The sequence below is a fragment of the Lemur catta genome, chromosome 2 (genome assembly GCF_020740605.2).
Source record: "Lemur catta isolate mLemCat1 chromosome 2, mLemCat1.pri, whole genome shotgun sequence".
NCBI classification, from domain to species: domain Eukaryota; kingdom Metazoa; phylum Chordata; class Mammalia; order Primates; family Lemuridae; genus Lemur; species Lemur catta.
The window spans coordinates 75,934,740-75,961,166 of NC_059129.1; the positions used below are offsets into that span (position 1 = coordinate 75,934,740).

General features: G+C 33.9%; 1 protein-coding gene across 1 annotated transcript in view; it reads left to right on the forward strand.

Annotated features, from left to right (window-relative positions):
• The window catches only part of MYO6 (myosin VI), a 134,265-nt gene that overhangs the window by 93,523 nt on the left and 14,315 nt on the right, over window positions 1-26,427 (forward strand). The window contains exons 15-30 of the mRNA XM_045543913.1: window positions 1,668-1,740; window positions 3,257-3,384; window positions 5,786-5,881; window positions 6,181-6,354; window positions 9,663-9,701; window positions 11,084-11,177; window positions 15,046-15,176; window positions 15,273-15,350; window positions 17,244-17,373; window positions 18,255-18,345; window positions 19,149-19,299; window positions 20,869-21,077; window positions 21,720-21,798; window positions 22,639-22,799; window positions 25,228-25,254; window positions 25,650-25,679. Coding sequence (XP_045399869.1) covers window positions 1,668-1,740; window positions 3,257-3,384; window positions 5,786-5,881; window positions 6,181-6,354; window positions 9,663-9,701; window positions 11,084-11,177; window positions 15,046-15,176; window positions 15,273-15,350; window positions 17,244-17,373; window positions 18,255-18,345; window positions 19,149-19,299; window positions 20,869-21,077; window positions 21,720-21,798; window positions 22,639-22,799; window positions 25,228-25,254; window positions 25,650-25,679 — 1,691 coding nt within the window. The remainder of the gene's footprint in view (window positions 1-1,667; window positions 1,741-3,256; window positions 3,385-5,785; window positions 5,882-6,180; window positions 6,355-9,662; window positions 9,702-11,083; window positions 11,178-15,045; window positions 15,177-15,272; window positions 15,351-17,243; window positions 17,374-18,254; window positions 18,346-19,148; window positions 19,300-20,868; window positions 21,078-21,719; window positions 21,799-22,638; window positions 22,800-25,227; window positions 25,255-25,649; window positions 25,680-26,427) is intronic.

Here is a 26,427-nt window from a genome sequence, read left to right on the forward strand (position 1 = left end):
TGTTTCTTACTGGTGGTTTTTACTAGACTAGAAGTTCTCTTTGTTTCTTTTTCTAATTCTGTTGTCTCTACTTCTATCATAGCCAAACAACTTTCTACTTTCATCCTTGTCCTTGGGGGTCTCCTGCCCTTCTTTCAAGCCCCTTCTACTGCCTACTTGCCTTTTCTCTGTGTACAGTGGCAAAGCCACCAGGGCAGGAGAGTCCGTGGAGCCATTGGCCTGGAGTGCCTCTGGGCAGTACTTTCCCTGCAACGGTACCTTGTGGGCTGTACTTTGTAAACAACCAGCCTGCGAATGGCTTGCCTTTGGCCAGGCACCACCTCTGGTCCAGTAAGGCACTTCCTGCCACTATTCGTGGTAAATAACTGTGGATGTGGCAGACACTCAGAATACCAAGTCTAGGAAAGTTACTTTATAATTCTTTAGAGTGCCGAAAGTAAAGGTAGCTTTGAATCAGTTTATTTATGAGTAGGCTCACAATTTTTTCCCTGAATTTGAATCCTCCATTATTTCCTACCAATACCCTTGACTTTCTTTTCATTGTACTATTTGAGATATGTTTTATTGAATGAGACAGTACAAGTTAAAGGACCTGAGAGGTCATCTAGTCCAGCCTCTTATTTTACGGATAAAGAAACTAATTCCCAGAGCATTCTAGTAACTTCTGCAGGTCTGAGCCCCCTTTTTCTGTTTGCTGTCCCATGACACTGTATTTTCTTCATATTAGCACTGCTATATTCTAAGTTATTTCCTCCACTGTATCTGGGCTGAAATGTGCAATATTTATTTTCCTGTTCCTATCCCATCTATCTTTTCCCATATTTTTATTATGTCTATGTCTTTACGGGCTTTCCAGCACATTCCAGCTTTTGTATATTTTACTTATATGCTACAGTTAAATGAATTCTGACATAAACAAACAGATAAAACAAGTACTTATCAGTTAGATAGTTTATTTGAAAGTGTTTTATCCAACCACATTAGTTCTTCTATTATCATGTGAAGTTTTACATGCATATCTTTCATTTAACATGACTTAATCCTTCCCTTCCACACCAACCCAGCAAGAAGCCTTATCTAGAAACTTTATAAAGAGGAGACAGTACCTTGATTTATGTTTACTTTTATGACATCCTTTAAAATGTGAATTTCAAATTCAGACTGAGTTAAAGTGGACAGTGCCTTCTAGAATGTTGGAAACGTTTTTTAGTATATCTCATGGGAAGAAGTATTTGAACATTCAGGAAACAATGTTAAAACAAATTACCTTAAGCTCATGGCATAGTGTACTCATCTGTGATAAAAATTGTTTAAAAATTTTTTAAGAACATACTAGACTTACATCTAAAGACTCAACTTTGATTTATATGTTATTCCTCTAAATTATACTTATTTTCCCCATTTGATGTATACTTCATATATATTATATCACCAGGTAGGTATTGGAGCCCATTTGTAGTTAATTGCTATGTCCTTGATTTTAGTGCCCGTCTGCAAATGTTCAAAATCTGTTCCATCTCTAGAAAACTATTTAGGACTCTACTAGCTGTTATACACCTTTGCATTCTAAATAATAAATGTTATGATCAGAAACAGCACAAAACATTGAGTCTATTTCGTATCACACAGTATTTCCATATGTATGATTATGATTATTTCATTTTTAGGAACAAGAACTCTATCAAAAAGAAGGTTTAGGTGTTAATGAAGTGCATTATGTGGATAATCAGGACTGTATAGGTATGTATTTTTTAACTCTATCTTTGAGAAATAAGGAGAGATATAGTGAGTACATTTCCTAGTGTTTTTTCTGTGCTCTATCATTGACATTACTAGTAATAGGACTTGAAACTCGTATTTGAAAGAGCTTTACTTGTCTGGTACTGCTTAAAAGTTATTTTTCCCACCAAGACATCAAATTTAGCTTTGTTGAAAGTTTTTTAAAGTCTTCTCTATTTATGGTGATGGGGGTTTTTCTACTTAGTAGGTAACGTGTGAATTATTTAAGAGGGAAACGCAATTGCTTAGGCAGCAAAGGGATTTATCATCTCACGAGGAAGTCCATGGTTAGGCCAGGCTCCAGGCGAGGTGTATCCAGGTTTGGCTCTGTTTTTCTGCAGTTCTCTTGGTTCTGCTCTCCTCTGTGCGTTAGCAGCACCCTCTGACTGGTTGCAGGTTGGCTCAGAAGTTCCACGTGTCACATCCAGATAATACTATGCAGCAGGAGAACAGGGCTCTTTTCTCTATCTTAGCAGTGAAGAAACCTTTCCCTGAAACTCACCCTCTCCAACCCCTGCTAACTTTCAGTCTTATTTTTCTTTCTGTCCCATCTCAAAAATAAACTGTTGGACAAGGCTTATTTTGAAAACTCAATTTGACAATCTAGTTAGTAACTCATGTACTAGATTTGGACAAGATAATATAATAATGATATTACTTTACATCAGTATAACTTTTCAAAGCACTTTCACATCCCACTTAGTCTACTCAGCATTCCCTTAACATGCTGTACCCTTTCTTGCCTGTGTCTTTGTGTGGTCTGATATCTTGTCTGGAACTTCTCCCCTTCCATTTGTCTTTTAGTCCACCTATACCTCCTTCAGAATACTCGAATTTATAGCTTTACTTCAACATGCCCCTCCATCACTGTCACTACTTGCCCAAGAAGCATCATTTTCTGACCAGTGCAATTAGAATCTCCATTTCTCTTCCTATAGTTCTATCTCACTCAACAATTCTTATATATTGTGTGTAAGCAGTTTACATTTTACATATATTTTGAACAGGCAGAAAATTCAAATGAATGAATGGAAGGAGCATAAAGATGTGCTGTTATTGAAAAGTTTCGCTTGAAAGCATTTAGATCAGTTTCTAAAAGTACTATTAAAAAGCTATGCGTGCAAAAGCTTCTGTATTTTTACTTCACTTTGCATACAGATGTCATCTGGAAAAGGAGGATTTTCTGGTTCCTTAGCTGCTTATCCTAGCTTACAAATGGAATGGTTATTATAATAGTGCCTTCTTTATGGGCTTGTTTTTCTAAGACCTATATTAAATATATGGTATTACTTTCTAATAAAAGGCCAGGTTTGAAATAAAAATCCTTCTGTTCTCTATGGCTTTTGAGAGAATACTTACAGAATTATCTGTTATGTTTGTTTTGATCAGTCTTTGAAATTTGCAATCAGTAAATTGTTCACATACCTGTAAAATGTTGTTTTTACCCTACTATGAGTATTTCCATTGTTTGAAATAGATTTAATTGAAGCAAAATTAGTGGGAATACTGGATATTTTGGATGAAGAAAATCGCCTTCCCCAGCCAAGTGATCAACATTTTACATCTGCAGTTCACCAAAAGCACAAGGATCATTTCCGACTCACAGTGAGTTTGCCATTCTAAAATTGAGACTCTGTGGTGGGAAAAGAAATCGTTAAAAAGATGCACTAGATATTAGATATTATTAGACAATTAGAATCATAAATTTTATAGGATTTAGAGCAACTATATTATATCCAGCACAGCATCTTATATAGATGGGCATTTAGTTTATATTTGCTTTTGGTGATAATGATCTGTGTAATTAAGGCTCTTTTCTCTGGATGAAAAGTACATTTCACCTGTCTAAGATTAACAAAGAGATTTACCTGCTGTCTTCCCGGTCTCCCTTTTGAGCTAAGTGACTATCAATTGCTTTGTTTTGTATCATGTGACTTTGATCATGTTCCAGGGGTTAGCACCTAAAGTTGCAAGCAACCATTTGCACATTTGTAAGACCAGCAGTGAAGGTTGTGGCTTAGAATTCTTGACTGGTGGAAGCAATGCATATTAGGTAGTGGTCAGCCAATTCACTTTAATCCTCTTTCCTAGGGAGTTTTGAATGGAAAATATACTCAGAGAAGGAAATAGAAGCTGAAACAATAGAAGAATTAGGTGGAGTAAAGGGGAAACGGAGAACAGTAGAAATAAATGAGAGGTGCACTCTGAAAGGGCCAGAAGACCTGGTTCCTGAACCGCCTGAATCCTTGTAGCAGTGAAAAGTAGAGCTGTTCTCCGTGAGGCTGGACTGTGTGGCTGTTGAGGTGTTCCCTGTGTTCACCTAATTCTGTTTGTCTTTTCATTCAGCCATTATCAGCTGAGGTAATACAAGCGCATCTCCAACTTTGGGTCCAGAAAAAGCCTGACTAGCACAGAGAAATATGGATGTTACTTTGAACCACAAAGATAGTACAGCCTCATCTTAAAGATGACAACAACAATGGGAAAAAAAAAAGGAGAGAAAGTAAAGCTCTTTAGTTGCTTAGTGGAATTAAGGAGTTATCAGGCAAATGCATCCCATACTGTATATTATTTTGAGATTGTAATTTAGTATAACAATCATTGCTTTGATGGATCCAGGAGCTTGAATGAATGGTAACAAATATTTTTGTTTTCATCCTTAACAAAAGCGGTGATAAATAGGGTAAATGTATTGACTAGCTGATGTAATTGTATTAACCTTCCCTAGGGACTGAAAGCCCACAACCAACTGCCACATTGACTTGAAGTTCTTCTATGTCTTTAATTATTTCTTGTAATATGGAGCCTGTTTCTGTTACCTCAGTGGAGATAAAAATTAAAAAATATGTATCCTCAACAAAACTTGCTAAAATTGAAGCTGTTTTTACAGTCCTATTTATTCACAGCTCACTGGTCTTTGTTATGACCAGCCTGTGGATGCATAGTTACCTTTACCAAGGGTACTGATCACTTGTCAACAAAATTGTGACCAGGATCTCAGAAGCATGTAACTCAAAGGTTAGCAAACTGAAGCGTCAGAAATGGGCTTTGGCTGCTTTTCTCAAGTGAGAACAAGAGTAAAGCAGTAAGTCCTGATTTATATAGGCCATTCCTATTATTGTATAATTTTTAAAATAAATATAATAACTATTTATTGAACACTTATATGTGCCAGGCACTGGTCTAATACTTTTACTTGAATTATTTCATTTAATCCTATTAGTCTCCCCATGCTCCAGCTGAGGAAACATACAAGGAGAGGTTGAGTGACACACCCAGTATAGCATGTGAAAATGGGTGCGGTTGGCTGCAGAGCCCATATCTGACTCGTTTTCTTAGTTTAGTTTCCTCATGTTTGAATGAGATTATCTTGCTTAACCTTTGGTTATTTTGAGGGTCAGATAGGGTCTTGTATGTGAAAGCATTTTGGAAACTTTAAATATGACACAAATAATGAGATAATAAAGTGGTACAACCAACCCTAAAATGGTTTAGTTTTCTTGAAATAGATTCAGGCTCATTGTGTAAATAAATATGTTAGGATGTATGGTGTGAAAAAGTGGGAGAGGCCCTATGCTGATTTCAGGTGTTTACATGGCTGCACATGGGAATCACCTGATATAAATGGTGTGAGCTTTGGGAGAGTTAAAAGTCCTCCAGGTGATTCTAATACAGCACCAAGGTCAGAACCACTACTTTAGAAGTAGGAGGGTAGCTTTATAAAATGCCGACTATGTTTTACATGTGCTTCTAAATGGTGGGCTTTTGGGGTTTGTGTGTGTGTTTTGTCTTAACACCTATTTTCCCTCCTAAGAGATTATCCCAAATATTTGCTAGATTTCACTGATACTTTAAGACATTCTAGATGTTTAAAAAGCAGTACAATTGTGGAATATGTGAAAATTTCCTTTATACTTTTAAGTATTTTATATCTCAGATATTTTCTAAAGGAAGATTATATAACATATTTTTGATACTAATAACTCATGTATGTATTGTTTTTCAGATTCCCAGAAAATCTAAACTGGCAGTTCATAGAAACATCAGAGATGATGAAGGCTTTATTATCAGGCATTTTGCAGGGGCAGTGTGCTATGAAACAGTGAGTATAATTTTTACAAGGAGAAAACCATTTAACGTTAAAGCTGCACTGTACAGTATTATAGCTTGTAGCTTCATGTGGCTATTTAAATGTAAATTAAATGAAATTAAAAATTCAGTTCTTCAATACACTAGCCATATTTAAAAGTGCTCAATATCCACATTGACTAGTGGCAACTGAATTGGACAGTGCAGATACAGAACATTTCTGTCATCACAGAAAGTTCTATTGGACAGAGCCACATTAAGGGACATTATTGTAAGATAGACTGAAACATTCCTGTCTAACTTATTTTTCAGACCCAGTTTGTGGAAAAAAACAATGACGCTTTACATATGTCTCTTGAATCCTTGATATGTGAATCCCGGGATAAGTTTATACGGGAATTATTTGAATCATCCACAAATAACAACAAAGATACTAAACAAAAAGCAGGGAAACTTAGCTTCATCAGCGTGGGAAACAAGTTTAAGGTATTTGTGTTAAATAAATTATTTGAATTTTTTACTGCATTTAAAATGAAATATATTGTTTTATTTTCTAAAGTGGATAATGTAGATCACTGTCAGAAATCCCACAAGTGAAGTTCAATAGCACACCCTGCATTGTTGATATTTGTATGTAAAATATCATAATGTAGGCCTAATAATTGAACATACAGAAAAGCTTGCAATTTTCTCAATGTGTTCTTTCTTGGTTCTTGACATATCTGGTTGCTTCTCCTGATGTTCTTGCTTCTGCATACTGTCTGGTTGACCTTCAAACTTTCTCTTTCCCATGTGTTTTCTGTTTCCTTCCTCATTCAGCAGTTTTGTTTTGGCTGGAGTAGTCCAGCTCGGGATGGCTAGAGAGAACTAGTTCAGTTGAGAGGAAAAGCAGGCACAGCCAGGGGCTTCAGGTAAATGATCACCTTCATGGACTCCTGTTTATAAAGTGGCTGCCATGCTAAAAAGGGCCCATCTCAAGTTAATGATTCAGTTTGTAATTTGTTTTCAATGTGTTTTCTCTCACAGTGGCATTATGGGTGCGCATATCACACTAAAATTTGATTAAAGCTTTTTATAACTTCTGTAAAAAAATATGTGCTTTGGTGTGGCAAACTCTTTAAATTGCTTGTTTAACATTGAAGAATATTTCATTTGTTTTATTATTTTTGGATCAGGGATTTATTCTTTGAGCTCTGACAAGGAATGTCAACAAGGTCTGTCTTAGAAATGGAACACTACTAATTGTTTCTAATTGTTGAATATTTAGCATAGGAAAAATAATTCAAAAAATTACAAGTTTAATGAACAACAAACTATAATACATAGAACAAAGAAATAGAATTAATTTATCTCATATACATTTCCACAATGTATTATTGTTATGTTTATAATAAAACTCTACATTTGCCTTTCATTGTATGTACATAAATATTGAAAATGATATAATTAGGAGCAATAATTAAGTACCAGGATATTGTGATACTGACTGATAGTATGAGCCTCCTCAAATCCCTTTGGATTGAAATGGGCTCTAAATAATTAACTTGATAAAATCGTGTTTATAAGAGTTAGATTTTTTTTAATGCTTAAGCATAAATAAAGAGGAAAGCTCATAATACATTTTTAGGTAACTGAATAAAAAGCCTTGAATTTTGTTATAAGTTATATTAATTGTGAGTTCCTGATTCTCTCAGTGATCAGTTTTTTCCCCTTATTTGGGTATTCTTTAATTTCTGAATAGGCATTTGATAACATTGGTTTTAAAATAGTATATTAGCCTATATGAAATGGCTATCATCCATGAAGTATTTTCCTACTGTAATATTATAGTAGTATTGTTGATAAGAACAATACTTGAAGTTTTAGACAATATTAATAAAAACATTCTTAAAATTCTTCTTTGGTTTAAATAGTCTTTTATGTTGAGCCTTGGAATGCCTTATAATTGCTTATATATAATAAGATGTATTTTTTACCTTAGACTACTGAAAGCTATAACTGAGTGATACTAAAAATATTTCACATATGTTCTTCTCTGAGATACTTTGAAATGAAATATTAATAGTGTTCTTAATTTTAAATATGGCAGAATAGCTCATTAAATTAAGCTTGAATTATGTAAGGCGGTAAGAACAAAACTGGCTATCATTTATAGTAATACTTCAGTTATCCAGCAGCATTGCAGACCAAAAATTTTCCACTGAAAAGTACTTTTTCAGGTTATTGAAACATAAACCTTTTACTGTTTTAGAAAAAAGTCATCGCTTTTGATGGAAGTCTTATCCTATTATAAACATGAATATTTGTATGCTTTAGATAAAAATAAAATACCAGTGAAGCATAAGTTGCATAAGGCGGTTTACCCTTACGCCTTATGATCCTTGACTGCTGTTTTTTGATAATTGACTTTCTTTCCTTTTTTCTCAGCTGCTATTAGTTTACTTTTGCTGCTTCTATTCTTTTGACTTTATCTCTTGTTTTTTTTTTTGGAGAACACTGTGCTTAGTCTGTGGATTAAGGAGCATGGACTGTGTGACAGTTGTTTTCTTTCCAGATCAGTGGCTCTTACACTTGCTTTTCAGTTATGTGGTGGTCTAGATTGATTGTCAGAACTCTGTTAACCAGATAAGTAGGGTAGGGCTATATTTCTTTAATTCAATGACAAATTTATTCCATTTTAATAACTTAAGCCTCTCAGTATATATGAAGTATACTATAGTGATATCACAGATAGAAGAATGAAACTTGGTGTCAGGCTTATGTTGGAATCATGGCTTTGCCATTAGTAGCTCCAGTAATCTTGGGCAAGTTATTTATCTCCTTGGACCTCAGTGCTTTCATCTATAAAATGAAGCTAATATATCCTCAATCAGGATTGGTTTGTTTTATCCTTAATTAGGATTAAACATGATAATGCCTGTGAAAAGCTTTGAGTAGTGCTTAACTCACAGAAAGCATTCAGTAAAGTATGCTATTATTAATTATAGCTATGATTAATACAATATGTTAATTTAAGAATTAACATTTTAATTTGTCTTTTGTAAGTAGTATAATCATCTCACTATAAAATCCAGGCATAACAATTTTACATAATTAATTTACTTTGCAGAGTAGTAAAGTGAATAAATGAATTTAAGTACTGAACCAGAATAAAATTATGATCAATATTATAAAAACAGAAAAGCATAGTAACTTGTAATGTTCATTGTCAATTTTTTTTAGAAAATTGTCCAAGTTTTTAAAAATAATTGAAATGTGAAATGTTTTAAAATAATAAAGAGAGTATCTGTAGCTAGGCAGGACAATTTTCTTTATGCTAAGTGTTCCATAAGACAATTCTAACATGTTTACCATTAGTGTATATTTTAAACTGTCTTCATTATTAATGGTGTGTGACACACATACACCTAGTTTGCCACATATTCAGATACTGTACTATTGATCTCTTATTAAATGCATCCCCACCATTTTCATTTTCATTGCCTATACATTTTTTCCTCATTCATCCCACCTGCAAATGTGTGTATATTTTTTTAGTATTGCTAATTTTTAGTTTTTTAATTACACAAGTTCTGTGTAAGAAAAGTGAGTTCTTTTCTTTGACATTACATTAGCTGTTTTGCATGATGCTGTGTCTTGTAAAGAGTTGTGTACTAGGACTTTGCTAAATCATAATGTGTTATATGTGGATGTTATTGCATGTTGTTTTATTCTAATAGTGGGAGTGCTAATATTAACTTATGACACTGTATACTTGCGCTTTTCAAAATAAACTGATTTCCTTTCTTTCACAGACACAGTTAAATTTGCTTCTGGATAAACTTCGAAGTACGGTGAGTACTCCTAAAAAGAAAACAGGGTTTTTTAAAAATGGTCCTCTAAAATTATGATTACTAATTATACAACTAAGCATAGTAACCTGGAATAATTAGAAATACCTTTTAAACCATATTCCCTTTATTAAAAAAAATAAACTTTTAAAATGGTTATCATTTGATTAAGTTTGTTCTGAAGAAAGGTCACATATGTGTGTGAAGCCAAATTATTTTAGAAATATGTAGAACTCTTTGAATATTATTAAATTAAGATTATCCTGTAGTTTGAGGCAGGTGTTAATCATCAGTAATTATAGAGAAGAATAATGTATTTTTTTAGGATTAAAGATTAAGCATGTAATTCAGCCTCGTTTTATTATTCTCATAGTAATATTCTCCAGACATACAATGTTGATGTGGAAAAAATGAACATAATATTTTTATGCCCTATTATGGAGGCAAAATTTATTAGGAGCCTATTTTTTAACTATACATTTTAGTGAACCACCATGTTTTTGAAATCAAAAAAACACCATAGAAAGAAATTTAATATGTGGTTTATATAAAAGAAGCATGATTCCAAGGTAGTCATTTTACACAAATCCAAGTACTTGACTGAGTACTCTTTGTTTTCAAATAGTCATTTTGAAAAGAAGGCATTTCTAAAATGTGTTCTAGAAGTGTTTGCAGTGAGCATCATTGCTGAAATAATTATTCAGTTTTGCAAGGTAACTACTCTAAAGAGAAGCAGTTATTTGGATGTCTAGTATATTAGCATCAGCACTCCGCAGTCTCATTGTATACATAATCAGTGTTCTTTCTGCCTCATTCAGCATAATCTGATAATTGATTCAAAATGCCTTTAAGCTTTTAAAAATATTATTTAACAAACAAAACTTTAAAATGTGCAGTGGTGCAGCTTAGGAACCTCTGTGTATTTTTGAAGTAGAATGATTAAAAAGATTTTTTTTTTAACACTTTGGCCTAAATTTTAAGAGGCATAATTTTATTTATTCCTGTTTTCCTAGGGCAATTTTCTTATCACAGAAATATTGCATACAAATACATTTAAGTATAGAATCAAATCACATGTATATTACCCTGCAAAATTTATTGTTCAAATATGTTAAAAATATTTTACAGTGAGAGACTTTCCTTTTTGCAGTTTTTGGCATTCAGATCTAAAATATTTTTCTAGTACTATTAATTTATAATGCAAAGATTCATTCTAAGCTTAGAAATTATAAAAGTATGCTAATAAACGTTTTAATTCCTTAAGTAATTATTTCAAAAGTTTCATATGTTAACGTTAATTTGCTTTGAAAGTTGCTGGTATTCATAGAAATAGAAGAATAAGGATGCTGTATTTGTTGTTTCAAAAAGTACCTTTATATTCCTAGGGAGCAAGCTTTATTCGTTGCATCAAACCTAACTTAAAGATGACAAGCCACCACTTTGAGGGTGCTCAAATTCTGTCTCAACTTCAATGTTCAGGTATTTCCATATTTTCATAATGTATGTCAGTGTGTGTCAGTAGTTGCAGCTCAAATACAATTTAATAGGTCCAGTGTTTTCAAATAATTCATCATTATCTTGATTATTTTAAAGTGCAATGAGATTTTCATCTTATATTTTCTTTAATTATAAGAAAAGCGTTAATGGCAAATTACATGAGCAATATAGGGTTATAGTTTATTGTGAAATAAACTATTTTACATCATTGACGTAACATTTATGAAAACTCTTTAATGGCAAACCTGGATCTCCTTTAAGTCAGCTGCTTTCCTATGGCTTCTCAGTCCAGCAGCGGTTCGTTTCTCATTCCCCACACAACTGCGTGAGGAGGGGGCTTTAGTGTCCTTGCTTCCTACCCCACCACTGTGAAAAAATGAAAACAGCACAATGCCGTCCTCGGCTTCTGTGACGCTTTTATGCACTTGGATAAACTGTCACTTCCTACCCCTGCCTGCCATGTCTGATTTTGCTCCCCTGATTTCCCGGAGCGCCATGCCCAACCTCCGTCCCCACCCAGACTACCCCTGCTTCCTCCCAAGGCATCAGCCTTCTCCTTTATTTACCTTTAGATCCAGCTGGAGCCCCTGACACTTCCCTAGACTCCCTTGCCTGTCAGACTCCTTGTTTTATAGTTCCCCTCACAGGCAGACTTACCGTGAAGCTAAGGTCACTCAAGCTTCAGGGTCCTTCATTTAAATAAATCCCTTCCAAAGCCCTGCACTTAATTTTGTATTGTTTTTGTAATTTGCGATTTTGTGTTCTTTTCTTAATGGGCCCTACCCCCAGATCTGGACCTGCCCCCGACCCCTCTTACGACACCCTAGATATTGATGAATCTAATTCTGCCCCTCCTCCTTGTCTGCACAGGGTTGGTAGGGAAGACAGATTGGTGCCAATTAAATTCATGATCACTGACTTTTAAAAGGCTTTCAAATTTGTTCTGTCATGTTTTCCTGGTCAGCATGTTGTGTTTCTCTACAGAAACCAGTCAGGCCCTTGTTGTTCTCCTCAAATCTCTGACCCATCCCTCTTTAATAAAACATCTTAAGCTTTACCTGTTTGCTATCAAGCACTTCTACCTACCTACATAACCTTCCCTCCTATTAAGAAAGCTCCCACCTCTCTTCCTAGCTGAGGCTTATTATTCCTTGAAATCCATCTCTTCTCATGAATCTTCAGTACTGATTATGTATATTGAACAATTCCCTTTGAGTTGGATCTCTCCTGTTACCATTTAAACATGCTAACATCTCATTTCTGACCCGCATTTCCTTTCAGCAACCTCCCTATCTTCTTCCTCACTGTTTTTCTCCATTTGTTCCTTTTCTCTACAAGAATATTCTTGCTTTCTCAGTCTCCTGCCTCCCACTCACTCCTTAACCCCAAGAGAATTTAGCCCCCACCTTAACAAGGTCACCAGAGATTGGCTTGATTCTAAATCAAATGTCCATTTTGCAGTTCTTATCTTAGTGGACTTCACAGCCACGTTTGGCTCCGGCCAATCCCTTTGACATATCCTTCCTTGGCTTCTGAAACAGCATATGCCCCTGCTTAGCTTTTAAATTCTCTGGTCTTTCCTGATTTCTCTGTAGGCTCATTCTCTTCTACCTGGATATTATGTGTTAGAGTTTTTCAGGGTTTGGGTTAGACCTGTTTTTTTTCTCATTCTATATAAATGCTGTCCAGTACAATTTTATATGGCAATGGAAATATTCTGTATGTATATCCAGTATAGTAACCACCAGACACTTGTGGCTATTGAGTACTTGAAGTGTGGCTAGTATGACTTAGGTACTAAATTTTAAATTTTATTTAATTTTAATTTTTTAAAATTTAAATTTAATAGTCATGTGTAGCCAGTGCAGCTACAAGACTTGTGGCCAGTGACTGTCATGTTGAAAAGCACAGGTGTCTGTTCTCTATCTAAGGCTCTCCGAGTCCCATGGATTGTAACCTCCTGAACAGTGAGTCCTGGTACTGTCTCATCCAAACTGCACCATATCTCACCTGGGTTTTTGCTGTAGTTTCCTAAGTGTCCTCCTTTCATCTGCTCCGTCTGTTTTTCTCATGCATTCAGAATGATCAACTTATCTGTAATCATCTTATCTTTTTACTGCTTAAAATGTTCTGATGGCTCCATTGATACTAGGGTGAAGAGCAAAATCCTAGTAGCTTATGAGGTCCCATATGGCCTGGCCCATGTGTCCCCAGCTTCATCTCTTTTCACTCTCTCCTCTCTGTGCTCCAGCCTCACTAACTTTCGTTTTACTTGCTTAAATGTTCCATATTCCCTCCCATCTCAAGCCTGTGCACTGTGACAGTACCAACCAACTTTACTTTTATTTCTCCAAGCAGAGCCTAGAACTAAGTTGAGTTCTGGAGATTTTCGCCTATAGGAATGATTTCCTTTATGTGTTTCATTAATTAAAAATTATAATAGTTTATATGTTCACAGTAACAAAAATTAAATAGTACAGAATATTATAAGTAAAAAGAAGTCTTACTTCTCAGGCTTGACCATTTAACTCGATGTCTTGGATGTATATTTTATACTGGTTAGAGAAAACTCTTTTCTATTCTTTTTAATTAATATAGTCTATCATATGGTTGGTGGTACCATAATTTAATCAATTCATATTTATTTTTGTTTTTTTTCCTATTATCACAATGACCCTGAGGACATTTGAACATTATCCACATATATCTTTGCCCACAAGTGTAAAAAGTTGTAGGATAGATTTACTGAGCCTTTGAGTGTTTGGATAAATACTTCCAAATTGCTATCCAGAGTTTTTACACTGGTTTACTGTTCCACTAAGAATGCATGTGTGTGTTTGCCTACGCCGTTATCAACTCTTGAGTACTACTGATATTTTATATCTTTGCCAGTCAAATAGATTAAAATTCAAGCTGACTGTCTGGAAAGGCCACCTTTCCTACGAGATTATTTTAAAGTAAAAATTCACTCATTTAAAACATTTTTATAGTTTCATTTTTTTAATTTAAATTTTTGACAGCAAGCATTTGGTATATAAGGAGTGAGATAAGGATCTTCTGTTATTTTTGTTTTCCAAATGGCTGGCCATTTGTCATAACACTTTTTATCGAATAATCTTTTCTCCATTGATTTGAATAGTCTCAGAGACTGAAATTCAGTTCTTATTATAAACAAAATTTCTGGCATTACTTATAGCTATTGAGCCTTTCCTGTCTGTTTTACACTTTTTCTCATCTGAAAAGCTCACATTGACTCAAGGCTCATATTAAACACTTTCTAGAGTTATACTGAAAATAGATATTCATTCGATAGGCTCATCATCGCAATAGACGAATTTCTTTGAGAAAGGAGTGAAAGGGGGTCTTTATGGTGAAATAGTGAGCTCTTCTTTCTTTTCCATTTATTCTGTTTAAGCTCTGGTGAGAATTTAGGAATGTATTTGACTACTTTTTATAGATTGTATTAGAAATCTTACTCTAAAATTAACCTCAGGGACTTGGAAAGTGGTCTAATGCAGGGCTTTGCTTTATATACTGTGTTTATGACACAGACTTCCAGCAGAAAAAAGATGCAAACTAAATTTGAGCTTTCTAGAGACTAATAGTTTGTCTCTAGGAAATGGTTAGTCTTACTGGTGTTAGATGAAATTCAACTGCAGTAGTTTTAGGTGGTGGGTAAGTTGGGACATATTGAGTATAAAGATAATATTTCTTATGTGATATTTCATTGTTGATAATTCCTGTAAATCATCCATTTCTAAATAATTAATTTATGAAATTGCTCATTCAAATGTTATTGTAGACTTCCCTATGGTGATTGGTAGTGATTTGTGTTTATTTATGAATCCAGGCATGGTCTCTGTTTTGGACTTGATGCAAGGTGGTTTTCCATCCCGAGCTTCATTTCATGAACTCTATAACATGTATAAAAAATATATGCCAGATAAACTTGCAAGATTGGATCCAAGACTATTTTGTAAGGTACAAATGCCACTCAAATTGAAATGTCTTAGCTATAAACTTGTCTCTCCTACTAATTACTAGTTGGCATTTAACTTTTTAACTTTTATTTTTCAGGCTCTTTTTAAAGCTTTGGGCTTAAATGAAGTTGACTACAAATTTGGGTTAACAAAAGTGTTTTTTAGACCTGGCAAGGTAAATAAATACATATTTTTATTTTAAATTTTAACATCATGAATATGGATAGTTGGGGTTAGTGAATATTTTTAAGTATTTAATGATTTGTGTTGTTCTTGAATTATATGGTCACTAACAGCATGAAATATATATGTGTATATGTGTGGACACATACACATACACAATTTCCCTGCTTGTGAGGAGTTCACAATGTGTAATGCTCTGTATATGATTTTTACAGCCTTATTCAGCTTTTGAAGTATCGGAATTGGAGCACTATTTACTTGACTTTTTTTTTTTTACTTAACTAAGGGTTAAATACATAAGTAAGTACTGGAAGAAAATACTTGCATTTTAAACATCAGAAGCTTTTCTAAAACATATTAATTCAGTCCTCAGTGGTTTGAGATTTTCACAATACTTTTGAGTTTTCATTGTAAGAAGAAGCTCCACTAAAGTATGGGAGATGAATAAGGAAAAGAAAGTTGGATTGGAGTTTGTGCTGACCTCTCTCAAGCTCTAAAATGAATGAATGTATAAATACTTTTGAATGTAACATGATTTTTTTAGGCTAGTACATAGTCCTATATAGTTTTAGTATTCATAAGTTCTCATACTAAATTATGAGGCTGAATTACAGAATACTTTATAACTTTGTTGTGAATACTTCATAGCAAATATATTCAGTACAGAAATATCTAAATGCTATTTACAATCTGTTAGTAATGCTATTTTGACCATTCCTAACTTATTTAATATTGATTGGATAATTGCATCCTCATGATTTTTAACATGATTATTACTATATTTAAATAGCCAATCATACTTGCTTGATTTAGCAGAATCATTTAATACCTCTAGTGTCTTGAAAGACAAATTAATCATTGTAAATAAATGTGACTGTTCATTTTTAGACAGGAGATGAAAGGTGTATGTGCATTACCAATGTATGTACTTCCCTGTGAATATGTTTATTGCAGAGGACCCACACCATTTCCTAAACAAGAAGAAAAACTAAGAGAAAAAGAATATATAAATGTTCATAGTTGGCTTAACTTTAAACATACATATTTATTATAAACTCAACATTTCTCTTATTTCAGAACTACAGTAATTATTTAAGAATAGCCTGATAGAGAAAGCACTTGGTCTTGTTCCCTTCCAGAAAAATTAGAAGGATTTCTTGAAAGCCTAAGGCAAAGATTCAAAGATCTTCAATCTCATTATGTTACCTTTAATTTAATTTTGACCATAAGAAGCTGTTATATTGACTGGTGTGTGACATCCTTAATATTGTAGTGGGAAATTTGGTAAAGGGTAGAAATCAGTATGGAATTTGGTGTAAATAGTGGAAATAATGCATTTTATTTTATTAAGAACCTAATAGCTGTTTTATTTTTGTTGTCTGGCTTTTAATAGCAATTTCTTATCTCTATCCAAAACGGGGATGAGGATTGGGAGAAACAGAATAGTTTTGGTGTGGTACCTGATACCGTATAGCGGACCTTCACTTATCAAGAGTTACATAAGTGTATCTGAAAACGTGGGGGGGGCCAATTCAGAGATATATTAGTCCTTTTTCATTCTTTTCTCAGTAAAGCCTTGCCAACCATCTATAATTAAGTCATTTAAGATTTTTTTTTCTACTCTTATTATTGAATCTGCTACCTAGCAATGAGTAGCCTCTCACCTCCAAAAAAAGCTCCTGAAGGAAGGAGGAAAGGGGAAGCAAAATGTGGCCAAGTGTGTTTGGGTTTGCTGTATGCTCTGCTAAGACATGTCTGTGTAATTGGCAAGCGACCATTTTCAGAAAGTTAGATTTTGGACCTGAATTCTGTTTACTTTGTATCTTTCTGTATGTTTAAACACATTTCTCTTTTAATACTGATACTAAGTTATTTTACTTCCTAGTTTGCAGAATTTGATCAGATTATGAAGTCTGACCCTGACCACTTAGCAGAGTTGGTTAAAAGAGTTAATCACTGGCTAGTCTGCAGTCGCTGGAAAAAAGTTCAATGGTGCTCACTCTCAGTCATCAAATGTAGGTGTATTCCTTCACACCAAGATCTTCTGTTATTTTAGAAATGAGATGGTTTGTGGAATGTCGTAAAGTTGTCCCAGAGCTGAATGTTGGGCAACAGGGACTGACTTTTGTTCACACTATGTCCCTGGTTCCTTAAGCAACACCTCATACATATTATGTGATAAGCTAGTATTTGTAGAGTTTTTAAAAAATTTTTTTGGGGGTGTATGATACTTTCTTTATCTGAATGTGTTATGGGGTATTAATTTCATTGTGTCTTACACAAAATAGAGTTCACTAACTGAATTCTTTTCTCCCTCTCTCCCCCCACCCCTCAACACCATCCACTTATCTCAGAGACTTAAACCAGAACTTTTTTCTTTCCACCTATATAGCATCTAATACACATGCCAAATATTTCAAGATTGTAGCTGTCTTTCCTTTTTTATTCCTGAAATCTTGTCAGTCACCAAATCCTACTGATTCCTCCTCCAAACATTGACACTCCTTCCTTTTTATTGCCTGTGCCTCAGGGGAGCCCCTTTCCCCCTCGTGCATAATAATTCCAGTAGCTCCCACACTGATTTTCCTGGCTTCCCAGAGTTCTGTCTCTAAACTAAAAGGCTTTTATGTGTCTCCTTTAGTAGAAGGCAAAGTCTAAATTCTTAGAATGTCTTTCAGGGTCATGGGGCTTCAGTTTTTCATGTTAGCCTCTACATTCCCTTCTTAGATCCTGTTCTTTGACAGGGAGCCAATCAGAATCCTGAAAGACACAATCCCAAACACCATAATCCCGAATGTTAGAATCCCAAAAGATCAAAATGTAATTTTTATATATATATTATATGTCCAATTTAAACTGAATAATTTTCTGTCATTTTATTTACTCTTACACATAGTGAAAAACAAAATAAACTATCGAGCAGAAGCCTGCATTAAAATACAAAAAACGGTTCGAATGTGGCTTTGCAAAAGGAGACACAAACCCCGGTAAGATGAAGAATGCCTAAAAATAACCCTGTGAAACCTAATTACTGTAATATAAACTGGCAATAAAGTCATAATGAAAGGCAGTTTGGATGCTCAAGGAGTTTTCTCATGCTTTCCAATTTATGCTATGTCATTCTTTATAAAATATATTAATCTGTTATTTGTAATATTTATTTGAAATTAATTGATTCATTACTTCATTACTTGCCTCATTCTACAAAAGGATATGAAGTAGCTTACAAAAATGTAAACACTATAACAGGTTGAAATAAATGGTTGAGAGAAGCTCTTTTATTTTGTTTATCTTAGTTATTTGAGTTTCTTGATGATGTCAAGTTGACATTGTTTTTAAAAACATCTCATTAGTATTTTGACCATATTTTTCTTTCAAGATCATCTGTAAGAATTATATTTTCTTACTGTAAATTTAGTCTTTATTTCTTATTCGAATCTTTCATTATTAATTTAGACTTTTTAAAGTTGAAGGTCTGAATATCTGTCGATCCATCATACCTTTTCAAAGAGATTAGATAACTCTTTTAAGTTCTTCTATAATTTAATTCTGAAGGTCTATAATCTAAACATAGAAGGCTTTAATCCTATTGGCAGGCATCAATGTCATTCTCACCCACATTTAATTCTTTTAACGCTCAACAAGAGATCTGAAAAAGAGAATACTAAATAATATTGAAAACAAATGAAATATCCTGCTTGGCAATATCTGCTTAGTATTTTATACATGAAAAATCTACCTAAAGCATTAAATGGTGAAATTAAACTCTGATGAAATGTTCTGTGTCCAGCATTGATGGCCTGGTTAAGGTGGGCACACTGAAAAAACGACTTGATGAATTTAATGAAGTTGTAAGTGCATTGAAAGATGGAAAACCAGAGATGAATAAACAGATCAAGAATCTTGAAATTTCTATTGATGCTTTGATGGCCAAAATTAAGGTATATAATTTTAACTCAAATGACTTTGACTTCTTACTGTCATTTAATATCTTCTGTTATTGGTATTGAAATTGTATAGAAAATACCCTTATTTTTTCAAAGTAGAATATATTAACAAGTGTCAGGTCTCAATGATGGCAAGTGGATACTCATTCTATTATTACCTGTACTCTTCCCTGTGTTTGAAAAATTCATAGCAAAATTTTAAAGAAGACAGTTTTCATGCAGTTTTATCTGTTGCTCGGAAAGATATGTCTTCCCCCAAAAGATTAACTAAAATACTCTTTGTTGGTAAGCTTTGTTGGTAAGTGTTTGCATAATTGTGATTTAGGATTAATGCAAATAATTTTAATTTGTTTCATGCTTTTCTACTTTCAGAAACTAATTTTTAAATTATAAAAATAATGTAATATTATTGAAAATGTAGAGAAAACCACCAGAACTCCTAATACCTTCACACCAACATTTAACTAGAATATTTTTGTATATTACCCTTATTACAGTCTTATTTTATATGCATACATTTTTACATAGTTCTTATCACAATACACATTTCAATTTGTATCTCTACCGTTATGTTATATGCCTCGTCCATGGTAACACATTATCTTCACAGAGGCTATAACATAGTTTACTTACCTGTTATGATTGTAGCAATTAGTTTCCTCCCCAATTTTGTAGGGAAAAAAATGGAGCCTCTTTTTTGTTTTGATTTTTATTTATTTGATTACTAGTGGGATTGAAAATTTTTCTGTATGCTTATTTGTTAAGCTTATTTCATCTATCTCTTCCTATCTTTTCCTCAATTATATTTTAGGGTCTTAATGCTTTTCTCAGCTACTTTCATAGGTCAGTGCAGTTATGTAGGATTTAATAAGTATCTGAAAGTGAGCTTTTCATATTTTCTCTGCAGATATTTTATGTAGACGGTGGTAAATCTTGGAGTAGAAAGGAGAAAAAAGATCAGTAGAGGAATGAAAATGCTATAGATAGACTTGGCTGATTTTACAAACGTGTCAAGGACCATCCCGTTTTATTTGGTGGTATTATCGATGAAAGTTAACTCAGCCACATTTTTTGAAGGCTAATTTAGGAAATCATCCAACAATCTTGGATGTATTTAGTAATTTCTTAAATATTCTTTAGGTACTATTTGAATAATATTATTAAAGATTAGTAACCTTTGGCTAAATTAGCAAATCATTCCTTAAAAAATAATTTTTGACTACAGTATATTACCTTGTTGGTAGTATACCTGTAGATATTGATTACTTGATTTATAGAAAATAGAGTGAAATATTTGTGTGCAGAGATAGCTTTTAAAAATTTTTCCGATAATTTTTAGTGTACTTTTGTAAAAGGGGCTTATTGCTTACCAACTTTCCCAGTTTTTTCTGTATATGTGCATATTGGAGTAGTTTTTTAATAATTGTGGTAAAAAATACATAACATTAAGATTTATTATCTTAACCATTTTTAAGTGTTCAGTTTAGTATTGTTAAGTATGTTCACATTGTTGTTCAAAGAAGAGATAATTTTAAGTACCTGTTTATTATTTTTCTTTTTAAGTCCACTATGATGACAAGACAACAAATACAGACTGAATATAATGCACTAGTCAGAAGCTCAGAGGATCTTCTCAGTGCATTGCAGAAAAAAAAGCAGCAGGAAGAGGAAGCAGAAAGGCTGAGGCGTATTCAAGAGGAAATGGAAAAAGAAAGAAAAAGACGTGAAGAAGATGAACAACGTCGAAGAAAGGAAGAAGAGGAAAGGCGGATGTAAGGCATTTATATTGTTTTGAATTAGAAACTTAATAGAGCAGTGAATTCTTGGTAGTGATGGTAGTTAATGACTACTCTTAAAACTGTATTCTGATTTTAACGAATTAATTTTGGAATAAGTTTGAAAGTTGAAAAAATAAGTTCATTTTATAATAATAACATAAAATGATTTTAACTATAATCTGAATTTTGGTTAGATTTTTAAACCTGAGGATTTCTTCTTTTTAAAGCTATGACCTGTACATTAATTTACAAGCTACATAAAAGGCACTTCTACTTTTCTGCAGTTTGAAAACTGATCACATTTTGGGAGACTGCCGTAGTAGGGTAGAGAGAAGGAATTTGAGTTGTTTAGTTGGAGAGGCAGTAGAGGGAAGCATGTAATTAGGGCCCTACAGCCAGGCTTTGTAACCGGGTTAATCTAGAGATGTTAAAGGTTATAGAATGTAACTGTACTTGTTTTATATAAGAAAAATTGCTGTCAGAGTAGGTTTTATTTTATTCAGAATAAGTTGATGACGTATGTGTCTAGGAGGTTCATCTGAGTTCCCAATCTGTTGTCTATTAATAGTTAAATTGCCTTCTGAAGGATTCTTTATTTTTTATTAAGTTTTTGAAGAGTTTTGTATTTTTTGTTAGGAAACTTGAGATGGAAGCAAAGAGAAAACAAGAAGAAGAAGAGAGAAAGAAAAGGGAAGAAGATGAAAAACGCATTCAGGTACATACTTACTAGACTGAAGTTTTATCAAAATAGAATCTACAAAGTTATCAAAGAAGTGAAAACGAGATGTTTATTTGCTAGATAAGCTGTCACTGATTGATCTCAGAGACAAAGGCAGTTTCTGAAGTGGTTGGCTCTGTCACTGACAGAAATTGTGACATTGCACACATTGCAATGCATAGCTGTGGGCACAGTTTTCTCTCTGTAGAGTCAGGTAAATAATACTCATGAGCATTAAATGAGTTAGCACATGTTAGAGCATTTAGAATAGTGCCTAGTTCAATAAATATTAATATTAGTATTATTGTACCTAGGGGAAAGTCAAAATATTATGTTTTAAAATATTATCATATAACTTTCTAGATAATGGTATTAATAAATAAGGATTAAGATAGTCTCTGCACCCCCAGTGTTCAGAAAGTCTTGTGTCTGAGAATAATTGATCATGTATTTGAGTTTCTGTTTGTCACGGCTTTCATAACATATCCTACGCATAACCAACAACAAGACAGAAGATATCAGGAATTTGAAGTGTTAATGCTAGGATACTCATGTGATGTTTGGGATACTGATATCACAGTCATAGAATTGTGAAGCTGCGGTTCTCCTACCTCCTCTTAGATTTGGAAATGAGGAAAGATGGGCGTGTGTTTGAAGCATTAATCATAATATAGAAGAAAATAGAGACTGAAGAGATTTATGGTTAAACGATATCTATTCCTTAGTAAAGAACTTGTATGCAACAGTTACGCTTTCTCTGTATTTGAAGTAGTAACGGGAGTCATTGAGTAGACCAGTGAAGAACTCTTGGTGAAATGACTTTTCTGACATTGGCAGGCTGAAGTGGAGGCCCAGCTGGCCAGACAGCGGGAGGAGGAATCCCAGCAGCAGGCAGTGCTGGAGCAGGAGCGCAGGGACCGGGAGCTGGCCCTGAGAATTGCCCAGAGCGAAGCCGAGCTCATCAGCGACGAGGCCCAGGGTGACCTGGCGCTCCGGAGGTACTGGGACCCTGGGTGGGGTGTAGCATCCTCTCCTTTGCTCTCTTCACCTCTCTGCTTCTCATTTCCATGTGAAAGGGCATAAGAGAAAGCCATATTCCATAGATCCAGATATATTTGAAGTAAAATCATTTTAAAATTCTTTGTATCCACTTTTATACCCAAGTAAGTGAAGTAATTGATTTTCCATAAAAATTGTTAAACCATTGAAAATATTAATAAAACTGTAGGCCAGGCACAGTGGCTCATGCTTGTAATCACAATACTTTGGAAGCCCAAGGCAGGAGGATTGCTGCATGAGGCCAGGAGTTCGAGACCAGCCTGAGCAAGAGGGAAACTCCCATCTCTACAAGAAAATGGAAAAAAATTAGCTGGGCATGGTAGTGTGTGCTTGTAGTTCCAGCTACTAGGGAGGCTGAGGTAGAAGGATAGCTTGAGCCCAGGAGTTTGAGGTTGTTTTGAGCTATGAAGACACCACTTCACTCTAGCCTGGGCAACAGAGCGAGACCCTGTCTCAAAAAGAAAAAAAACACTAAAATTTCATTAATGAGTACTCTGTTAAGAAAATATTTCAACTTTTACTCTGAAATTTTCTAAGAGTATTGTATATTAGGTAGACATCTAACTTCTAAATACCTGTCATCGAACACTGGCATAGAAATAAGTGACTATATTCAAATGCAATTTATTATATTTGAGGTTAAGATTTTTTATTTTCCTAATGTAAAAACATTTTTTAAAATATTTCATACACCTTCACACTTGAAATGAGGAGAAATTTACCCTGCTAAGTCTCAGAATAAATGGGTTTTCCTTTCCAAGAAGGGAGGTAAAATACATTGAAATATATTGCCTTCTCAGGTTTCCAGATTATCCCTGAATATTGCATTATTTGTATCCACAATGGAGTATGGAGGAATATGGAAGTTCTTATTAAAAGTTGCAGGAAGGTTTAATATAACAGATTTATTTTTTAAAAATTTAGAATATAGAAACATTAGTTATTGTAATTATTTACTTCTAAGAACAAAACTAGTTTGCGAGGTTCATTTATATGTCAGTATATCTGTTGTACACATACTGAGAGGCACATAGGTATAATATGCCACCATGCCTTTCTGAACTTCAGAGCACCATTTATGACAAAATATAATTAAAGTACAACCACTGGATGGAGCTATTTCCTTGTGAGAGGCTCAAATTGCAAAGCAGTGGTTAGATTTTATTTAGTTAAAAACAAAGATGGAGGAGGAAAAGGGCATATTAAGTTGCCTTCACACTTTTTCTCATAAGTGATTCCATTGGGGAATGCTAGGGTCTCATTGTATATGAAAGTATATTATATTGTAAATGACTGAATAAGGCTATATAAGCAAAAGATATTATAATAATTATTAATCTCTTGGGTTTGAGTCCAATATTTGGGGTCTTTATTAACATTTTACTGTAATTAAAATATTTTAGCCTGGCTGTGGCTTTTGTAAATGCAGAGTCAGCTCAGCTGCTGTTCTGTTCCTTCCACTTGTGTTATGTCAGGATGGCTGGGAGCCTTTGTGTGTAATTGACCAGCAGCTAGGTCAGGCTTTTAAAAGAACCAAGCTCTCCCCACTGCTATCCCTGATGTCTGTGAGTTGACAGAGCTGGCTTTATTATGGCTGAAGTTCATTTCTAAGGGACTCGTTAATGGAGTCATTATTGGTACTCATTGCCAAGGTTTATGTTTATGCATTTGAAATATTAAGCTATATCCAGAGCCATTCCGTATACTACGTACAAGATATTGAGTCGTAGGCAGACTCCTTCCCATCTTCAGAAAGGTGCACTTCTTCCAGGGTGACTAGTCTCCAAGAAAGAGCAGACCATTTAGGACTATTAATGTAAATGACACGTTACCTATGATTTAAGTTAAGCAGAATTAGCTAGTAATGGGTCCACTGTTAAGTAATGAGGAAGTATTCAAGCCATTCGGACTTGGAAGGCAGAGGGTTCGTTTTAGTTGTCCCATGGGACAGGCCTAGGGAGGATGTCCCCTCCTCTGGAATGCCCTTTAAATCCTTTCTGTCAGCTCTCTTCCAGGAAGCTTTCCCTGACCCTCAGTTCCTCATGAGCACCTTCCCTTCTGAACTTCATGGTTATTTTATATTCTGTACCACAAGCATTAGCACTTTATTATGGTGGATATGCTATACTGATATTTGATGTTTGGTAGTTTACTCTTACTCTGTGGGCTATAACTAAATGTTTTTGAATGTTTATTTTACCTTTGTTAGCACTGGATTTTGTTCTATAAGAAATTTATGAGTGAGAACTCTCTAACTAAACCTGTTCTTAATATATTGCATAAAGATGTTCTTGGATTCTGTGATGTGTTAAAAAATATATGTAGATTGATTCTGCTGCAATTTACAATTTTAAGTTACTTTTTCAGCATGGATTCCTATCCAGTGACTTCTAAGTAAGAATTATTCTCCACATATATAATATGTTTTAAAATACAATCTTAATCAATTACACATGTGATCCTTGATGCAAAGTGATGGTTTCAAATTACCCGAAATTGTAAAGCAGTATCCAGAGTCTATTAAAAACACACCTCACAATGTTTGAATTTTCTAATCTAAATGTGATACACTTGCTCTTTAATTTTCACTGGATGCCTTTAATTTATCTTTTCCAATCATTTTTAATGAGGATTTAAAAATATATTAAAATTCTGAGTGATCTTATCTGTAGATTAAAGATGATTGAGTTTTTTTAATCAATGAGTGATTGCAACACAAATTTGCACAATCCAGATTATCACAGTTCAGATCACTTATGATATTAACTAAAATATATTCTTTTTCACAGAAATGATGGAACAAGACCCCAAATGACACCGTATGTCATTTCCCTTTACCTTTTTTTTAATAGGTTGTGGGTACTTTTTGGGAGAAGTCATTTCCTCATTGGAGTACATTTCAAATTATTTTATTAAAAGAATGAAATAACACTTTTTTTCATTTCTTTTCATGCCCAGGAAAAACGTTTAATGCTGTTTGGTGCTCAGTCACAGTAGTTCATGATGTCGTTTCCTTCTTTGTATTGTGTTTGTTTAAATTATATAACCCATTTTGTTTTATGTATTTTTAACTGTTCCTTACCTTACATCTTTATAGAATCAGGTGTGGAGGTATAAATAAGAATAATTAAAATATTTAGATTTTAATATAATAGTTCATTCTATTATAGCTAAAATAGGTCATAAGCTGAAGTTATATTGATAATGTTAATTTTGGTGCTAATGTATCTTTTTTTGGAAATCTCCCCACATAGATTCCAAGTAACATTTGGAATATATATTGAATATGTGTTGTATATACGTTATATATGCTGTGTGTATATATATAAATTTTGGAATGTATATAAAATCTGAATTTTGACAGCTTTAAGACTCCACCTGGAACCTTTATAGTGATGGTTCTCAACTTTATCAGACTCCAATACCAAGAACAACTGTTTTATAAATGATACACCCTACATAAAAGGAGAAACGATAGTCATTTATAATAAAACATATTAATTTATTTAATATGAAATTACTTGCACATAACTACAGTAGAAACAATCAAGTAATCAGATATTTTTA